The sequence below is a fragment of the Chrysochloris asiatica genome, unplaced genomic scaffold, assembly GCF_000296735.1.
Source record: "Chrysochloris asiatica unplaced genomic scaffold, ChrAsi1.0 scaffold00130, whole genome shotgun sequence".
NCBI lineage: Eukaryota > Metazoa > Chordata > Mammalia > Afrosoricida > Chrysochloridae > Chrysochloris > Chrysochloris asiatica.
Window position 1 is genome coordinate 2,791,668 of NW_006408648.1, and position 16,531 is coordinate 2,808,198.

The following is a 16,531-nucleotide window of genomic DNA, read 5'->3' on the forward strand; positions in this document are numbered from 1 at the left end:
TCAACTTCTAACCTTGCAGTGCTGTTCCCTTACACTTAGAAGAAAATCTGGTTCCTTTCAACCTCATTGCCCACTACCTTAGCCTCCTTACACTTCCTGGGATGCCTCCAGTAGTCTCAGCTCATGGTTCAATTCTTGCTGTTACCTCTTCCCTCTTCCCTCTGGGATTTCTTCCTTTACCTCCTTCAGGTCTGTTCAAATGTCATTCCTCAGAGGTCAATGCAACCATTCTCTCTAAACACAGCACCCCTCCTCATTCCTCTGCTTAACTTCTTCAAAGCTTATGACATGACCTGAGATCACTAGAATGGAAAGTCAAAGAAAGAAGAAACTTAATCTGTTTTGTCCTGCTTTTAACCCTAGCCCCAGAACAGTGCCTGAGCATGGTGAATGATAAAGTCTTTGTTGAATGAATCAATGAATATTGGAATGAGTGCCAACTGGAATATCACCTCCTACCACAAAAAATGTATCACTCAATGGTCATGGAAGCACTGATGCTACTAGTAGCTGGCAGTGTGTGAGCAGTGGTCTAGGGCCCTTGGTCAGGGAAGCTGGGGAAGGAAGACAAGTGCTGGGAAGGTCTGGATGAGCCATGTAGGGGATTAAGGTCTCTTCTGACTCCTGTTTTTTCTCTGGGTCTGAATGAGAGGAAGTGGCTCACTAAGGCCTAAGGCCAGATGCACAGCAGGACTTCCCAGCAGGAAGGTGGTTGCTGCAGGAGGAGATCTGGAACTCTGAGAGCAGGCATTTGCCATGGTAATTCTCTTACTTCACTGAATTCACAGGGAGGCCATACCAGCTTCAGAACCAGACACACCTGTGTTCAAGTCTGGTACCCCATGCTATAGTGCACTGGGTAGGGTGTTAGGAAGGCTGCAGGCTTTGAAATCAGAGACATTCGGGCTCAAACTCTGGGCCTACTACTTTCTGTCTGTCTGACTTCACTGAGCCTTGGTTGTTTTTTGCATGGAGAGAGACTCTCTGCCAAGCTCTTCCTAAACTGGGTCCAGCAGGCACCATTTCCCCCTCCTGGGTGAGTCTCTGGCCAGTTTGCACCCACTCTACACTTTAATTTCCTGGGTGGCACAAATGGTATTTGCCTTCTGCTGAGTCTGGAAGGATGAGAGGTTGGACCATGGCCTACAAACTGCACAAAAGCACTCTTTTTTTTCTTAGAAAAAGACCCAAAGAGCATGATTAAAATAGCCAGATGTGCAGCATTATAAAGGTTACCTCCTTTTCTTTACTGTTGAGAGAAAGCAGTGGTGTGGCTTCAAGTCTCTCAGAAGATGGTCTCAGTGGTGTTTGGTGCAGGCTGATAGAGAGTGACTATTGGGGGTCAGGGCCAGAGGAAAGCTAGCCAGAAATCAACAATAGCTGCCATCCCCACCCCTAGTGGAGAGGGACCTAACTTCTCCTTGGGGGAGGCGGATGCAGGCAGCTGCAGATGGAGAGAGATTTGAAGACTGTGCTCCACTGGGCTTGAAATTTCAAATCATGGCTACTCCTTGGGGCAAGAAGTTTTTCAATGTATGTTTACTCATGAACCCTTCTGAGAATTTGGTTATACGCTATGGATCTTCTCCAGAAAAATGCTCTAAACCACATGCACACAACATTTTGCCCATCCATCATGTCAAAGGGTGCCCAGACCTACTGGGATCTCTAAGTTCAGTCTTGTGGCCTTGGGGGGCAGGGAAGACTCAGGGAAGCTCAGGAAGTAAAAAGGTGCTGAAGGGGAGCAAGGCAGTAGTTAACAAGATGATAAACCAAAAGATTACACAGTTCTTTATTCTTTGCCTGGAGGTAGCTGTTGATGGAGAAATAAAGCTAAACTTGGCAAGAAGCCCACCACCATGTAAGACACTAACAAGTCTCCAAGTAGAAGGATAAGGAAAAGAGCTGGGGGGGGGGGGGCAGAAGGACTGTCCCTTTTTGCTTTGGAAAAAAACCAAACAACCTAAACCTAGTTAACTGAGATTTGGCTCTGTTATCTCAGCTGGTCTGTCTTCGACACTTTTCTAACTCTTCTTCCAAGACCCAGCTCCCAGTATGCACCCTGAGGCCAAACCCTGCAGAGGTCTCTTGGAAGGGAGCAGTGATAAATAATGATGGTCATTAAGATTAGTTGGAAGAGCAAGGGAATCTACCAGAAGAAGACCATCTGGGCAAACAAAGTCCCTTAAGTTGTAGAATAAATTCCCCAAGACTTAAAACAACAACAACAACAAAAGAATCCCCAAATGTCTTCTGTAGGGAAAAAAACAAAAACAAAAATCCTGTCATTTTGAAAGTCTGTTTTTTAAAAACAAATCATTAGCTGTTTATCAAAAAGGTGCTGGACTTTTTTTGGATATGGAGAATGAATTGCTCTCTTGCCTTAAGCCAGTCACTAAATAGAACTCAAAAAGACTGGAGACTCCAAAGCAGATAACCTTCTTAGCAGGCTGGGCTTCCTGATAGCTTGTGGTTAGGTTCCCATGCATGGTTCAGCATGGTTCCCAAGAGTGATGGGACTGTTAGAAATAGGTTTACTATGTCAAGTTCCCAGACACACGATTGTTTCCTTTTTTAAACAGTAGCACCTGTGTAGTTCTGGTGTGGCACTTGCAGGATAATGCACTGGACTGCAAGGTCTGTTTAAAACGCAAGGTCAGTGGTTCTAGCATACCAGTCGCTCCTTGGAAACCCTATACAGGGTCACTATGAGTCAGAATGGACTTGATGGTACTTAACAACAACACCTGTGTAGAACAAAGTAGGGTTCTAACAGGGGTAGGTGGGAGGGAGTGAGGTCAGGAAGATGACAGCTCAGGTGAGAAGGAACTGACACATGAGTAAACAGTTGTGTCTCAAGCTCCCTTCTGAACTGAACAAAAACTTTGACCTGTCAACTCTGCTCCTTGCGACAAACACATTCACACAATGCCAGACAATTTCAGCTTTACTGTTAACTAGTAGTCATTTAGTCTGCACTGCCATTGTGGGTTTTTGTTTTTTTTTTAAATAAGACATTTTATAAAGACCCTTTTCATTTCTCCCATCCACTATGTATGACACATTTCAGTTTTACGATCAGGGAATTGGGTTAGAAAATGTCAGAAGTGGGGCAAAGTATCTATATTTCTTGGAATGGTAATGAACAGGTTAGGATTTTAAAACTCAAGTGATCTTATTTGGTAGTCAGAAAAACAAAGTTGATCTCAGTGATGCCTTATTTGGATACTAGTTTTTAACATGTCACTAATGGTTATTAATCAGGCATTTCAAGGGCAATAAATTGTTCCCAAACTACCTTTTTAGACAGTTGCAGGCAAGTATAGTAATGAAAAGAAATGGCACTGGATTGTGAGTCCTGAGATGGGGCTTTGGCCCTGGCTCTGCCCTCAATGGGCAGAAACGTCTCCTTTCTGGGTGGCCTCAGTTTTCTCATCTGTAAAATGAGGGTGGCAGTCCAAATCATCAGAGGTTCTTTCTATTTCTAAGCCTGTAATTCTAAACTCCAGATGGGGGGGTGGGGGGAGAGAGAAGGGAAAGTCACAAATACACTGTGTTTCTTTATGAAGAATCCAAATTCCTAACAGCTTGAGCTTGCCCCTTTCCAAGATGGAAACTCCACAGACCTGGTGGCCTGCCCCTTCTCCTGGGTGTGCTGTCCCTCCCTCTGGTGACTTATTATTACTTTTCCTTTCAGTATAGGTCCTATCCCCTCTACCCGGAGCCTCAGCCCCAGCTCACCTTCTTGAGGAATTCTCCCCACATGAACCCCATTCTGCTCCCTCTTCTTCACGGATCCTTTCAGGAAAGCCAGCTAGCTTTAGCCTGCCAGTACTGACGCTAGTTTAGTGGTACTTCTAACATACTTTTAGTCATTTTCCTGTGGGTGTGTCTTTTCTTCTTCTGCCCCAGGACCCGGCTTCCCTACTCAACAAGGCTCTGTATGTTGGGGGTCAGGTCAGAGGTGGAGGGTGATTATGTGACCAGCCCCTCCTCCCAGCAAGGAGGAGGGCCAGGAAGAGATCACGTGAGATGGTCAAGTAAAGCTTCCTGTTTCCTTCCTGTCTTGTTTAATGATATCCATAAAATGAATGCCTTGGGTAGCAGTCTTGGGTGGAGTTCCATCAGGCATGGCAGGCAGGGGTGGGACTGACAAGCAGGGACCCATGATGTGTGGTAAGTGATGGGTGGGCTCAACCTACCATCCACAGTAACTTGGCAGGAGCACTCAGCCTGGCCGGCACTGGTCTTGGCTACACACTTGTACACGCCTCTGTCCTCGGGCAGGGCCTTCTCAATGGAGACAGAGCAGAGCGAGCCTGGGAAAGAAGAAAAAGTTGTTGAGGAAACCAGGTATGGGGACCCAATCCCTGTCCTGGCACATGGCTGAGTGTGACTCACATGGCAGCCTCAGATAGCACCTAGGACAGAGGTCCTGTGGGAATGAAGCCCCTCTCCCCACCAAAGCCAATGCCCTTTCTACTGATAGTCCACATCCAAATAACTGATGCCCAAATATAGTCCCCTAAAGACAGCCTTCTAATGGGGACTTAATGGAAAGGTACAGAGTCTTGGTTTGGCGCTGTGGGATAATGCACTGGACGGCAAGGTTGGTTTGAACCACAAGGTCGGTGGTTCAAACTCACCAGCCACTCCTTGGAAGCCCTATACAGGGTCGCTATGAGTCGGAACCTACTTGACGGCACTTAACCCCAACAACGACAATTGGAAGGTATAGAAGAAGGGAGAGAAAAGGCCTCTGCCTTTGTACAGCATCTGTCACAATGGAAAGAACAGATGGATACAAGGCTCACCCCCGGGGGTCACCATGACAGACAAAGAGCCAGTCACAAGTTTACAGACCTGTGTTAGCAACAGTGACAGGTGCTTACAGCAGTGACTCTAAGAATGCTTCCTGTGAACAGGAGTTTTGAGCAAAGAGGTGGGTGGTGGATGGCGGGAACCCTTATTACAGGAAGACCTGCTGGGAGGTGAGCGTGACATGTAACCTGGGAGCCCAGAGCTAGGATTTCAGGAAGGGCGTCTGAGCTGAAGAACCATGGCAAGGAGGCATACCTCAGAGCTGCCTCCCTTGAGTGTGGGCCAACTAGTCACCTCAAAGAGGGTGGGGCTGGGGTGGTCTTCTTTCCTCATGGACTCTCATGTGGCTCTACCCTGGCCCCAGCACAGCTGTTCTGTCTTGGCTGAGGGAAGAGGAGTCAGGCTGAACATCCATAGGAGCCTGTGTCTGTTCCTTGCCCTTCCCAGCTGCTCACCCCAGGGCTGGCTACTGGTCCTCTGGGTCCCCCTCAGGGGCTTCCTATCAGGGTGTGAGCAGTGTCTAGCTGAGAACACTGCCCGCTGGGCCAGACAGGAGTCCGTAGTTCTTGCCGCAAGTTACACAAACAAGCCAACCCCTGGCATCCTGCCCAAAGTGGCTCCTATTGTCAGGGCAGCAGCCTATAACACAAAGAGGAGGGCATCTCCAGAGAACCACAGTCACGTGCATCTGGCTGCATGTGGAGCCACTCCACTCCACCTCACCCACCCACTTCACATGACACAGCAGCACTGGGAGGTAGAGTCATGTGCCTCACATGTGTACCCGTGGTCAAAGCATGACCAGAAGAGAGGAGGCTGGGGCCATTCCCTAAAGGATCTGCTGACCTCAAAAAGCACACACTGATGATCACGCCTCATCCCTCAGACAGATCTCAGACGGGACCATCAAGTACATGAGATATTCACAAGAGGAAGGATGCTAGTCGTTTTGCCAAAGAGCTTCACTCAGGTGAGAGAGAAAGTGGAGGTGTACTGGTTCCTTCTACTCTTTGGCTCCTGGGTAATGTTTTACCACCTGGGGCTTCACCTGTCACCTCACCCCACTCAACACTCTTTTACTATCTCTCTCTCTTTTTTTTAAACTATTTCTTATATAAGACACTGGAGTCCTGATGTGGTGCTGTGGGTTAATGCTCTGGACTGCAAAGTCATTTCAACTTCAAGGTTGGTGGTTCAAGCTTACCAAGCTGCTCCTTGGAAACCCTATACAGTGTTGCTATTGGTTGGAATTGACTCAGCGGCACTTAACAACAACAACAACAACATATAAGACACTAAGGAGCTCTGGTAGCATCATGAATTATGAGCTAAGCTGATAACCACAAGGTCAGAAGTTTGAATCTATCAGCTGCTCTGCAGGAGAAAGATGAGGCTTTCTGCTCCCATAAAGATTTACAGCCTTGGAAACCTTACGCAGGGTTGCTGAGTCAGAACCGACTCTATGGCATACCACCACCATAAAAAACCCTACTGCTTGGGCATTATGTTATTTTTATTTTTTAAAACTTTTCTTCTTAATTGAGTGAAGGTTACCAGACAAGATCATCAGCTTTTTGAGAACCTTTTTGAGAGCCCTAACAACAACAATCCCCTCTCCGCAACAACAGTTACCTTGCTTTCTCCCTGTGGCTTCCCTTTGACATCTTATTTTTCACCATCAACAAAGCAAAAAGACTTGATGTACTCATACATAACAAACAAAAAACCCCCATATTCATTTAAATGTCCAAAGGGCACCTTTTGCCTTCAGGCACATAGCCTTTCTCAGTGCATGGGCCTAGAGTCTGCAGCTGCTCTCTCTATGCCATCCCTTACACTCTGGTCTTGGGCATTATGTTCCTTTAAAGATCTTTTATATGACCAAATTGACAATAGTAACTCCAAAGGTTAGGTAGAAAGCTTTAGAGACAGTGAATTTATGTCATGGGGGAGGCTCAACTTGGAAAAGGAGTCTGAGAATGTCATCAGAGTCACTGAATTGAGTATGTAGAAACTGTTGAGTTGGTGGTGTATGTTTGCTGTGTGTATTCTCAACAACAGACCCTACTCCTCACAGAAAGGACTCACCAGGTTCCCCAATGGGTCAGGAGAGAGCATCTGCAGACAGTACATCATGAGGGATTCAGGTTGGATTTTTCGGCAGTTTGTCATGAGAGTGAGACTCAGGCAGAGGACTAGGGGAACGGGGTAACTCACTTCTAGAGAAAGAATTCCCATCCTTCTGGGAGGACAGTTGGATGGTGAGATGATTTCTGTCCCCCAAACTCTTGACTTAGAGGAAACTGACCTATAACTCTGAGAGCAGACATCCCACTCACAGCAAACATCCGGTCCAAACACTGTCTTTTCTTTCAGTTTCAATCACCTAGTTGGCTTTAGCCTTAAGCCGAGGTGATAAAAACTACAAAGATAGCAAGGAGGCTATTAGAAGAGGAACGTTTGGACCACAGCACACCCCATTTCCCACACCCAGTCAAGGGGCCAGCACCAGAGCAGGCAGCTTTCCCAAGCTGCCCAATGCCAGGACCCCTGGCCACAAGCGTGGACTGTGGGAGAGGCCCCAGGCAGCCTTGGAGGCTCAGCTACCCTAAATGAAGAATCAGGCATTTCCTGTGGGATAGCTCCATTCCTGACCTCCAGAAGCAAAACCGTTTCCCAGCATTTTTTTTTTTTTTCTTGAGAAGCCTAACAACAACAACAACAACAGCTTGGTGGGGAATTTTGAGAGGGAGGTGATGGGGGATGGGAGCGGTCACACTAGAACCAAGAACCCTCCTTAAGAGAGCCAGGTTTAATTGCCACAGGGTCTGAGATTGCTCCAGGGCCTGACGTCTCCCAGTCTTCCTTCTGTCCTGTGTGTGATGAGAGGAGAGGAGAAGGAGATGTGGTTGGTGGAGTGTAGCAGTTTGAACTCCTAGAGCCTCTGCTCTGAGGCTGCTCTCAGGCACCTGACCTAGTGCATCTGGTAAGCCCCAGACCACAGTGTGGCTCACCTCTAGATCACCTTCTCAGAGGTGGTACCTTCTATGTCCCCTCTAAGTCCCCAGCTCTAACTGGCCCTTTTCTGTGTTCCCGAGTCTCCTAGAGCTAATCTTTACCAAAGCATTCTTCACAAGGCCACCGCTGCAATACATGTAGTCTCCCACACTTGCTCTCTGGGGACAGCGACGATGTCTGCTGGAATGCAGTCACAGTAAAATAAATATTTGCTATTCTGAGATTGACAATGGCCCGTTTCTATAGCAGGTGATCTGATAGAATCTATGCAAGAAAAGGTCATGGGCACTTAATTGAATACAACCTACTGTTGGAAAAGCTAAGACAAGGGGGCTAGAAAATGTTCATGGACAAATGGAATGGAAAAATAATGGAGTTTTCCCAAGAACTTTTTGAAGCCTCCTCATATAGTTTCTGAAAGGAAAAATAACTTCCAGTTCTCCCTATTGTCTGCAAAAGGAAAAAGTTAACCAGACCTTCAAGTAGAACAAATACAGGGGCTAGACAAGGGACTGGCACATAGAAAATGCTGCATAAAGCCTAGTGTTTTGGAGGATGAACATTTGCTAGTTTTAAAAAATTCTTCACAAGATTCCACACTGAAGGCAATTAAAAATGAATCATGAGTTGACAACAAAAACAACAATGGATCCTCATTATTAGATTGTGAGACACGGTTTGTCATGGAGTGGAGCCCCACTTAGAGACAGGAAATGAGACATTAAAGATAAAATTTCCTCTCGGATAACAGAATGCTAGAGCTGGAGCTCTCCTTGGTTCAAGTAACAGCTGCTTCCCACCACCCAGCTAAGAGTGAGGACTCTAAGACAGCCACACAGCAGATCTGTGTGGACCAGTGGTACTGTCCAACCTGCAGCCTCAACATGTCTGTCTGTCCCTCTAAGAACTAAATGTCAGTGTTGACTGAGGTCATCTCAGTATTCAGGGGGATGGATATCGTCCTGTTGCCGGAAGGGGAGGGCTTGCAGACTACCAGACTACCTAGTCAAACTACAGACATCAGCTAAGTGCCTCAGAAACCGACCGAGAGAGGTTCCACTAGCAGGAGGTGCACAGAGATACACCCATCGGTGCGGAAGGAGGAGAGCACAGTCACTTCTCTGGAGGGAGAGAATCTTGACCTTTGAACAGGTTGACCGCCCCACCCAAGACTCAGTGGAGCCAGTCCATCCAGAGGCTGGTGCTGGATGTAGTTCTTCATCTTTCCTGACAAACCACCTTGAACCACCAGCTACCCTATTTCTATCAATGGCACCCCTAGGATTCCAGTCACTTAGTGGTCTTCCACTCCTTGCACTTCTTCCTCTCCCTCTTCCCTTTCCAAGGATAATTCTCTCCTTGCTTCTGGAACTGGTTATTTCCTCTCTGTTTTCCAAGCCACTCTGTAAGTTCGGGCCTCACCACCTTCCTCCCTCATTAGCTTTCTTATTGATCTGTTGGGCATGGAGCCAATCAAAACCCTAAAACCCAGCTTTATGTGCAGGGCTCCCTATTGTCTGCAAAAGTGAGTTCCTGACTATGATATATGATCAACAAAGGCCCTTGCCTTTCTTTGAAGCTCAATGGCTGGTTCTTCATGTCTCAGAACCTACTGTGAGCAGGTCTACCTTTTATGATGCTAGTCCTTTACCTGAAAAGTCCATGCTCTCCCTCCTCTCCCCTGCTGGTCTAAGTCCTAGCCCACCTTCCTATTAAGGCCTGGCTTTCACTACCAGTTTTCCTGGTGGCCCCAGGACTCAGTCCTCTCTCCTACTTGTGGTACACGTCCTGGTCCTGACTTCACTTACTGACACTTGGCTCATGTAGTTTTATCACTGTGAGTGTGAGTCCTCTCTTTCCAGGTCTACAGAGAGAAGATCCATTCTCACCTCTCAGAGTGTCCTACACCCTGCCCTGGGACCTGCTGAAGCGGCAACTGATAAGATCTAACCATAGGCTTTCTCCTGGGGTTCCTGTGTCTGGGCTCAGAGAGTACTGAAGTGAGGAGGGAGGTGACAGACAATAGGTGGGGTTGGTATTCATACTACCATACTATGAATAGGCCCATTTCAAGGCCTGCGGGTCTGTCTCCCATGGTACTGAAAACACAAGACATTTGGTGAGGCAGGGGCTACCAGTCTTACAGTCTCTTGATAGCTGTTAACAGTGTTGAAGACTTAGCAGCCATTGACATCTGTCTTTGTTGGACAGTGCTCTTTAGAACCTTATCATTAAAGACTGTTCAGCTGTCACCAGTCTTCTGACGTACCAACAAGGATCACTTAAGACATTAGAGGATAGTGGTCTAGGCTTAGGAACTCTGTTGTTAAGTGACGTTGAGTTGGTTCTGACTCCTACTAACCCTGCGTGGGGTTTCTGAGGAGTGGCTGTTGGGTTTTAACCCCTGACTGGTTAGCAGTCCAGGCTGTAGGATAAGTACAGTGCCACCCAAGGACTACACCTGGATTCAAATCCTAGCTCTGCTGGTCAGGAGCTGCGTGCAATCTTGAGCGCAGTATTTAATGTCTGTGAGATGGGCATTAGAGTAGTTTTTGTGAGGACAAAATGAGAAAGGCAGATAGATGCCTAGGACAGTGTCTGACATAAAACACAGATGTACGCTGCTAGTCTTATTTTTAAAGTGAGTTTTTAAGAATAATTTAGAATCTTATTTAAAGCACAACTTGGGGCTCTCTCATGAATCCCCTCCAATCTCCACTTCTGCCATTTTCCACCTCTTGTGATGGCCTTCCTTTTAATTATTTCTTTTCCTTGCTTCAGACCGGAGCTGTCTCTTTGAAATGGTTTTCATGTGAGGCAGTGATGGAGTAGATGGGGTCTCTAGGCCCTTTCACACTCATGGAACAGCAGGTAAAACATTCTCCCAGCACTCTGGGCATGAACAGCCAGCTTAAGTTAGCTCAGGGGTGCTTTGGGGTCTACCTTACATTGCTTGGTTGAGTGAATTATATTTAAATGGCAATTTGTGGCTCTGGGTTGAAACTCCATGCAGGTCTTAGAGCAGCCTTTGGCTTTGGGCATTGCCCTCCAGGTGCTACCTGGGACATCATGTGTTACAGGCTTGTGGAATTACACATGTTAGAAGGATGCTGGTGCATATCCTCCATCCTGTCTGGAGAGACCACCATGTGTAATCTGAGGACTGCTTCTGAACAAGGTTTTGGATCAGTTTTTATCAAGGGCTTTCTAACTGGGAGGTCCCCATAAGGAGTGACTCCCCTGGACATCTCACCCCACCACAGTAATCCACAGGGTCCATCTGTGTGTGGCCTTCAGGGGGGCTGAACTCGCTAAGGCATGGGGTGGATGGAATGAGCTTTGGAGGGCCTGTCCAATCTGGAACATTCCATGAACAAGCTACTGTGTCAATGCATTAGCAAAAAAGAAAACCTCTGTCTCCTGGCCAATTCCCCCTTCATTCCTACAGCATTAGAATCAAAAGGTTCGGCTGTTCCAGATTGAGTGTCGGAGGTGCAGAGTGAGCTAAGAAGAGGACTGCTGTCTGTAAAGGTTTCCTTCCAGTATCTAAGAGGGGTGAGGGAGGGAGAGACACACATTCGCAGGATGGGAAAAAGAGCATGCACAGTAGAGGAATGAGGGGTTCTGACATTTCATTTGGTTTGGATTTGATCAGGACCTGTCCACTCCTGCTCTACTGTGGTCACTCTCTGCCCACCACAAATAAAATGCCACTTCCTGGGCAGCTTCTTGGTACCCTGCTTCCTGAAGTCACCAGTATCAGCATCAACCTCATGCAGGACTCTGGTGATCTAGCCCTATGCCCTCCACCGGAGTGGGTTGTCTGTGGATCTGGGAGTACTCCCTGACCAGGCCTGGGATTTTACATAAACACTTTAAACCAAATTCGGGGTCTAGGGAAATTACCTCTTCCACCCTCTTGTCTTCTCCAGGTATTAAATGACCCCTTTGAGAACTTTAGACCCCAAAAGGCCACAGATGGAATCTAGAGCCCACCCCCCCTTCCTCCCACCACCTAAGAATGTGAAATACCAACAAACAAAAGTCTCATCCAAATTAGGAAGCAAGTGGCTCGGTCTGCCTGTGAGTGAGAGCCTTAGGGGCTGTTTTGGGTGTTTAGTTTTCCAAACCCATAATGTTATCAAGACTCTAACTGTTTTTGACCCCAAATCACAGCCCCATGCATCCCATTACTGCTTGCCATTCCCCAAACCTTAGCTCAGGGCCCATAGTTGGCTCTGGCCTCAAGTGCCCTATGGGTTGGAGGCTGAGCTGTCCATGCAGAGCTGTCAGCAGTGGTTCTGGCCCAGTAAGGAGCCACAGGTCAGGGAGGGCATGAGAAAGCTCTGCCAGACAGACGCCACTGGGACCAGACTCCTGCCCCTCACACTCCAGTACTGGGGTATATGCCTGATGCCTCGGAGGGCGGAGGACTTATTCTGTGAGTGAGGAGGGAACGGAAGCATTTCAGCCCAGACTATGGGCTATGAGCAGTCATCGACAAGACCCAAGACGGAGGCTCCCTGAGCTGACAAAGTCCCCTTCCTCCCCGTTCCTGCCCTTATTTACCTTCTTGGGAGAGGATGATGAACCTGGTGGTCTTGAGTGTCTTTCCATTTAGCGTCCAGGTGATGGTGGCTGGGGGGTCAGACGACACCTGGCACTGGAGTAGCAGTTTTTCACCCTCTGCCACATGGACATCTTGTAGCTTCTCCTTGAAGGTGGGGGCTGTCCCTTGGCTCTCTGATCTTTTTTCATTATCTGGTGCCCCTGCATGCCCCTTCTTACAGATCACATCATTCTTTATCTCCTCCTTGAGATCTTCTTTCCTGGCTGGTAATGAGGTTTCAGCTAACTTGGTGTTGCCCACTGGTTTCAGGATCTCAGCTGGCTTGGCGTTGCCCACGGATTTCAGGGTCTCGGCTGGCTTGGCGTTGTCCACGGATTTCAGAGCCTCGGTTGGCTTGGCGTTGCCCACAGATTTCAGGGTCTCGGCTGACTTGGCGTTGCCCACAGGTTTCAGGGTCTCGGCTGGCTTGGCGTTGCCCATGGGTTTCAGGGTCTCGGCTGGCTTGGCGTTGCCCATGGATTTCAGGGGCTCTGAAGGCTGTGCATTGCCCACTGGCTTGGGGCTCTCCACTCCTTTGGTGTTTGAGGCTTCGGCACCACCGCTACCATTCTCTTCTGGTAATTTTTTCTTGCTGCCCAGCACTGAACGAAAATCTGGCGTCACAGATTTTGGTGGTGGCACCTTCTCAGGCAATGGGGTCTTGGGTGTCCCCTTCTTGGCCAAGACGGAGCGGAAGTCCACCTGCTGGGGGCTATGCACCTTCCTCTCTTCTTCCGACACAGTCTTTGGCTTCACTTGCCGCTGTAGATTGGCACGGAAATCCATCTGCTCAGCCGGGATCTCCTTCAGGTCGTCTTCTGACACAGTCCTGGTACTCACCTTCTTACCTAGGAGGTCACGGAAGTCCAGCTGCTCCGCCTCCTGCTGTCGAATTGTGTCTTCGGTGTGCTGCCGTGTCTCCACGCGCCTCTTCAGCACCCCTCGCACGTCCTCACCGTCTTCTTCCTCGGGCCAACCCTGCCCTCTCGCTGGACAGCCGGGCCTCAGGGTCCCATAGCGGTCATCAGCACCACCATCAGCACCGACGACTCCACCACAGAGACCTTCACAGCTGGCAGGCTCCTTCCCCCTGCAACCAGTGAAGGGAAAAAGAAAAGTAGCCAGAGGAAAAGGGGCTGGGTAAGACAGAACCAGCAGGGGTGAGCAAATCCCTGAGGGTGGGAGGGGGGAGAAGGGGGGAGAGAAGGGGGGGCCTGGCCAGGCTGTGTTTATAGAAGGGAACGTTGGTGAGAGGAGCTCGCTTGCTTAGTTGGGTTATTACATCGGTAATGACTTCAGTAGCCTTATAAGGGTGTGTACAAAAAATAATTCACCCCCCTTCTTTTCTCCCTCCCTAGTTCCCCTCCAATCTTCCCCTCTTGGCTCTGGCAGCCTGTGGCTGGAGGATACAAACAATCTGGGGCTTTGAGGCTGGGTTTGTCTGGCCAGGAGGAGGAAGCGGGTCCAGAGAAAGGTGGAGGGGTGGGTGGGTTGGAGAAAGGGCTTCACCAGGGCTGCTCCTGGGGCACTCACCAAGAAGGGGCTCTGGCAGGGCTGGTCTGTAGCCTTAGTGACACCTGGCAGCTGCATTCCCCAACTCGGTTCCTGGAGAATTCAAGGGATCAATGAAGAGCAAGAAGCTCTCTGGCAAAGAGCCTGCTCTGCCTAGGGCTGTGGGGGACAAGGCCAGTGTGGACTTGGCTATAGGCTGGCTGCCACCAGAGAAGATGGGGGGGATCACAGGCCCAATGGTGACTCGGAGACTTGCATCCCAGACTTAGATTTTAGGTAAGGCCCTCTCACCCTTTGGTCATTCTTTGCTTTCTTAAGTCTTGTTTTAAAATTAAAAGAATCTTCTGGATGACAACGTTATCCTCCGTTTTCCTGTAAGTATATTGTATTTGACAATAAAAAGATGAAATAAGGAGAGACCTGGGGATACTCTGGTGGAGTTGTAAAGGTTGGTCTACTTGCCAGGTACCTGAGCTAGACTTCAAACTCCTCAGTACAGAGGTGGTCACTCCCTTCTGCTCCTGAAATGAAAACTCCTCTACTCTCGACTCCTACCCTATCTCTCTGCTGATGCCCTTGGATCAGAACTTTCTGTGCTAAAAACCTAACAAGTGTCTCCTGACAGGGGAGACCCTTTTTCTTCTTCTTTCAAGTAGAGAAAGCCACAGATTCTTCATGCCTGTGGGATGCACGCCACAACTCACCAAGGTTGTAGTAGATCACCCCTCCAGCCCCAAAAGACTGCCACCTAGTGGCGTGTCTGAGCTCTGGCCAGCGGGGTTGGGGTGGAGTGTGGAGGTGTCTGAGAGCAGAGGACACTTGAAGGGAACTGTTTTATGGCACCCTCCACTTTTCACAGATTTCATAACATGATCTTTCTTGTTCCTCCCGATATCACAGCGAGATATTGTTGTTAAATACTGTTGAGTCAGTTCCAATTCATAGGGACCTTGCAGAGCAGGAGTGGGGAAAATGTTTTCTATAATATCATTCATGGATCATACAACTTAAAAATTAGTCTGCTAAGTGCAAGACCACAAGGTGGGTTTGAACCACAATGTCGGCTGTTCAAGCTCACCAGCCATTCCTTGGAAATCCTATACAGGGTCACTATGAGCCAGAGCAGACCTGATGGCTTTAACAACAACAACATGATAGCTGGAACTGCGGTTGCCTTAGCTGGGCCAGCCCACCCCTACTCTATTGAGATTCTGTATAGAGTTGTTGGTGGGTTTGAACCACCATTCTTGAGGTTAGCAGTCCAGTGCTTACCCTATAGCACCACATCAGGGCAATTAAAACCATTCTAAGGAGAAGAAAAGGAGGTTGAACGGTTTTCTTGAAGGTGTGCTGGGCTGTCTGTCTCTGAGTGTTAGGGTTCACGCTCAGGCCTCTAACGAGGACATCGTATTAGTACCAAAGGGTCAGCGACAGATGTGCCAAGCTTTGTGTCAGAGTCTTTACTTGGTCCATCTCAGTCAATTTTATGACAACTCTGTGAGGTATGGGTTAGCTCTGTTTTTATATATAAGAAAAATGAGGCTTATATAGATTAAGTAATCTGCCTCAGTATAGAGCTAGGAAGGGGTTGGCATCCAAGTCTACCCAAATTCAAGCTCTGGGACTTTCTCACCTCAGCATACAGTGCTTATCAGTTCAAATTTATTTGGGGACATGTGTGGTGTTTGGCATGGCGCTGGAGGATACGCACTGGATTACTAACTGCAAGGTCAGTGGTTCAAACCTACCAGCTGTTTCTTGGATACCCTATACAGGGTTGCTATATGTCAGAGCCGACTCAGCAACACTGAACAACAACAACGTGTATAATCAGGAGAAAGGTGAGGCTGCCGGCTTCAGTAAGGATTTACCGTCTCAGAAACTCTACACAGGGTCGCTGAGTAGAAGGGGCTTGATGGCAGTGGGCAGGATTTTTGGTATGTGTATAAGAGGAGCCTGAAAGGAGCTCTGGTAGCATAGTGGCTACGAATTGGGCTGTGAACTACAAGGTCAGCAGTTCGAAACTACCAGCTGTTCCACGAGAGAAAGATTTACAGCTTCAGAAATCCTATACAGGGTCGTTATGAGTCGGAACCGACTCCACGGCACATAACAACATCGGAGGAGCCTGAAGTCCTGTTGTGGTTCTTCAGGATAAAGCGCTGGGTCGCAGGGTCAGTTTGAACTGTAAGTTTGGTGGTTCAAACTCACCATACAAGGCCGCTATGAGTTGGAACTAACTTGATAGCACATAAAAGTAACAATTATGAGGAGACTGAAGTCCTGGTATAGCATTGTAGTATAAGCCCTGGATTGCTAACCATAAAGTTGAGTGTTCAAACCCACCAGCCACTCCTTGGAAACCCTATACAGGATCACTAGGAGCCGGAACTAACTAAATGGCACATGTACCAACAACATATGAGAAGCCATGGTGGTGCAATGATTAAAGTGCTTAACTGCTAACCAAAAGGTTAGAATCCACCAGCAACTGCAGGTGAAACAGAATTGGCAATCTGCTTCTGTAAAGATCAGTCCTGGAAGCAGTGGGGGCAGTTCTACTCTGTCTAT

General features: G+C 48.1%; 1 protein-coding gene across 5 annotated transcripts in view; it reads right to left on the reverse strand.

The window, feature by feature from the left end:
* Positions 1–16,531, reverse strand: part of MYLK (myosin light chain kinase) — a 318,431-nt gene that overhangs the window by 83,671 nt on the left and 218,229 nt on the right. For 4 of the 5 annotated variants that reach the window (XM_006869367.1, XM_006869366.1, XM_006869365.1 and 1 more), the window contains 4 exons: positions 13,982–14,053; positions 12,814–13,538; positions 12,409–12,672; positions 4,203–4,319 (listed from right to left, as the gene is read on the reverse strand). In XM_006869367.1, coding sequence (XP_006869429.1) covers positions 4,203–4,319; positions 12,409–12,672; positions 12,814–13,538; positions 13,982–14,053 — 1,178 coding nt within the window. Of the gene's footprint in view, positions 1–3,741; positions 3,792–4,202; positions 4,320–12,408; positions 12,673–12,813; positions 13,539–13,981; positions 14,054–16,531 lie in introns of those variants that run through there. The other variant, XM_006869368.1, reaches the window with a different exon arrangement.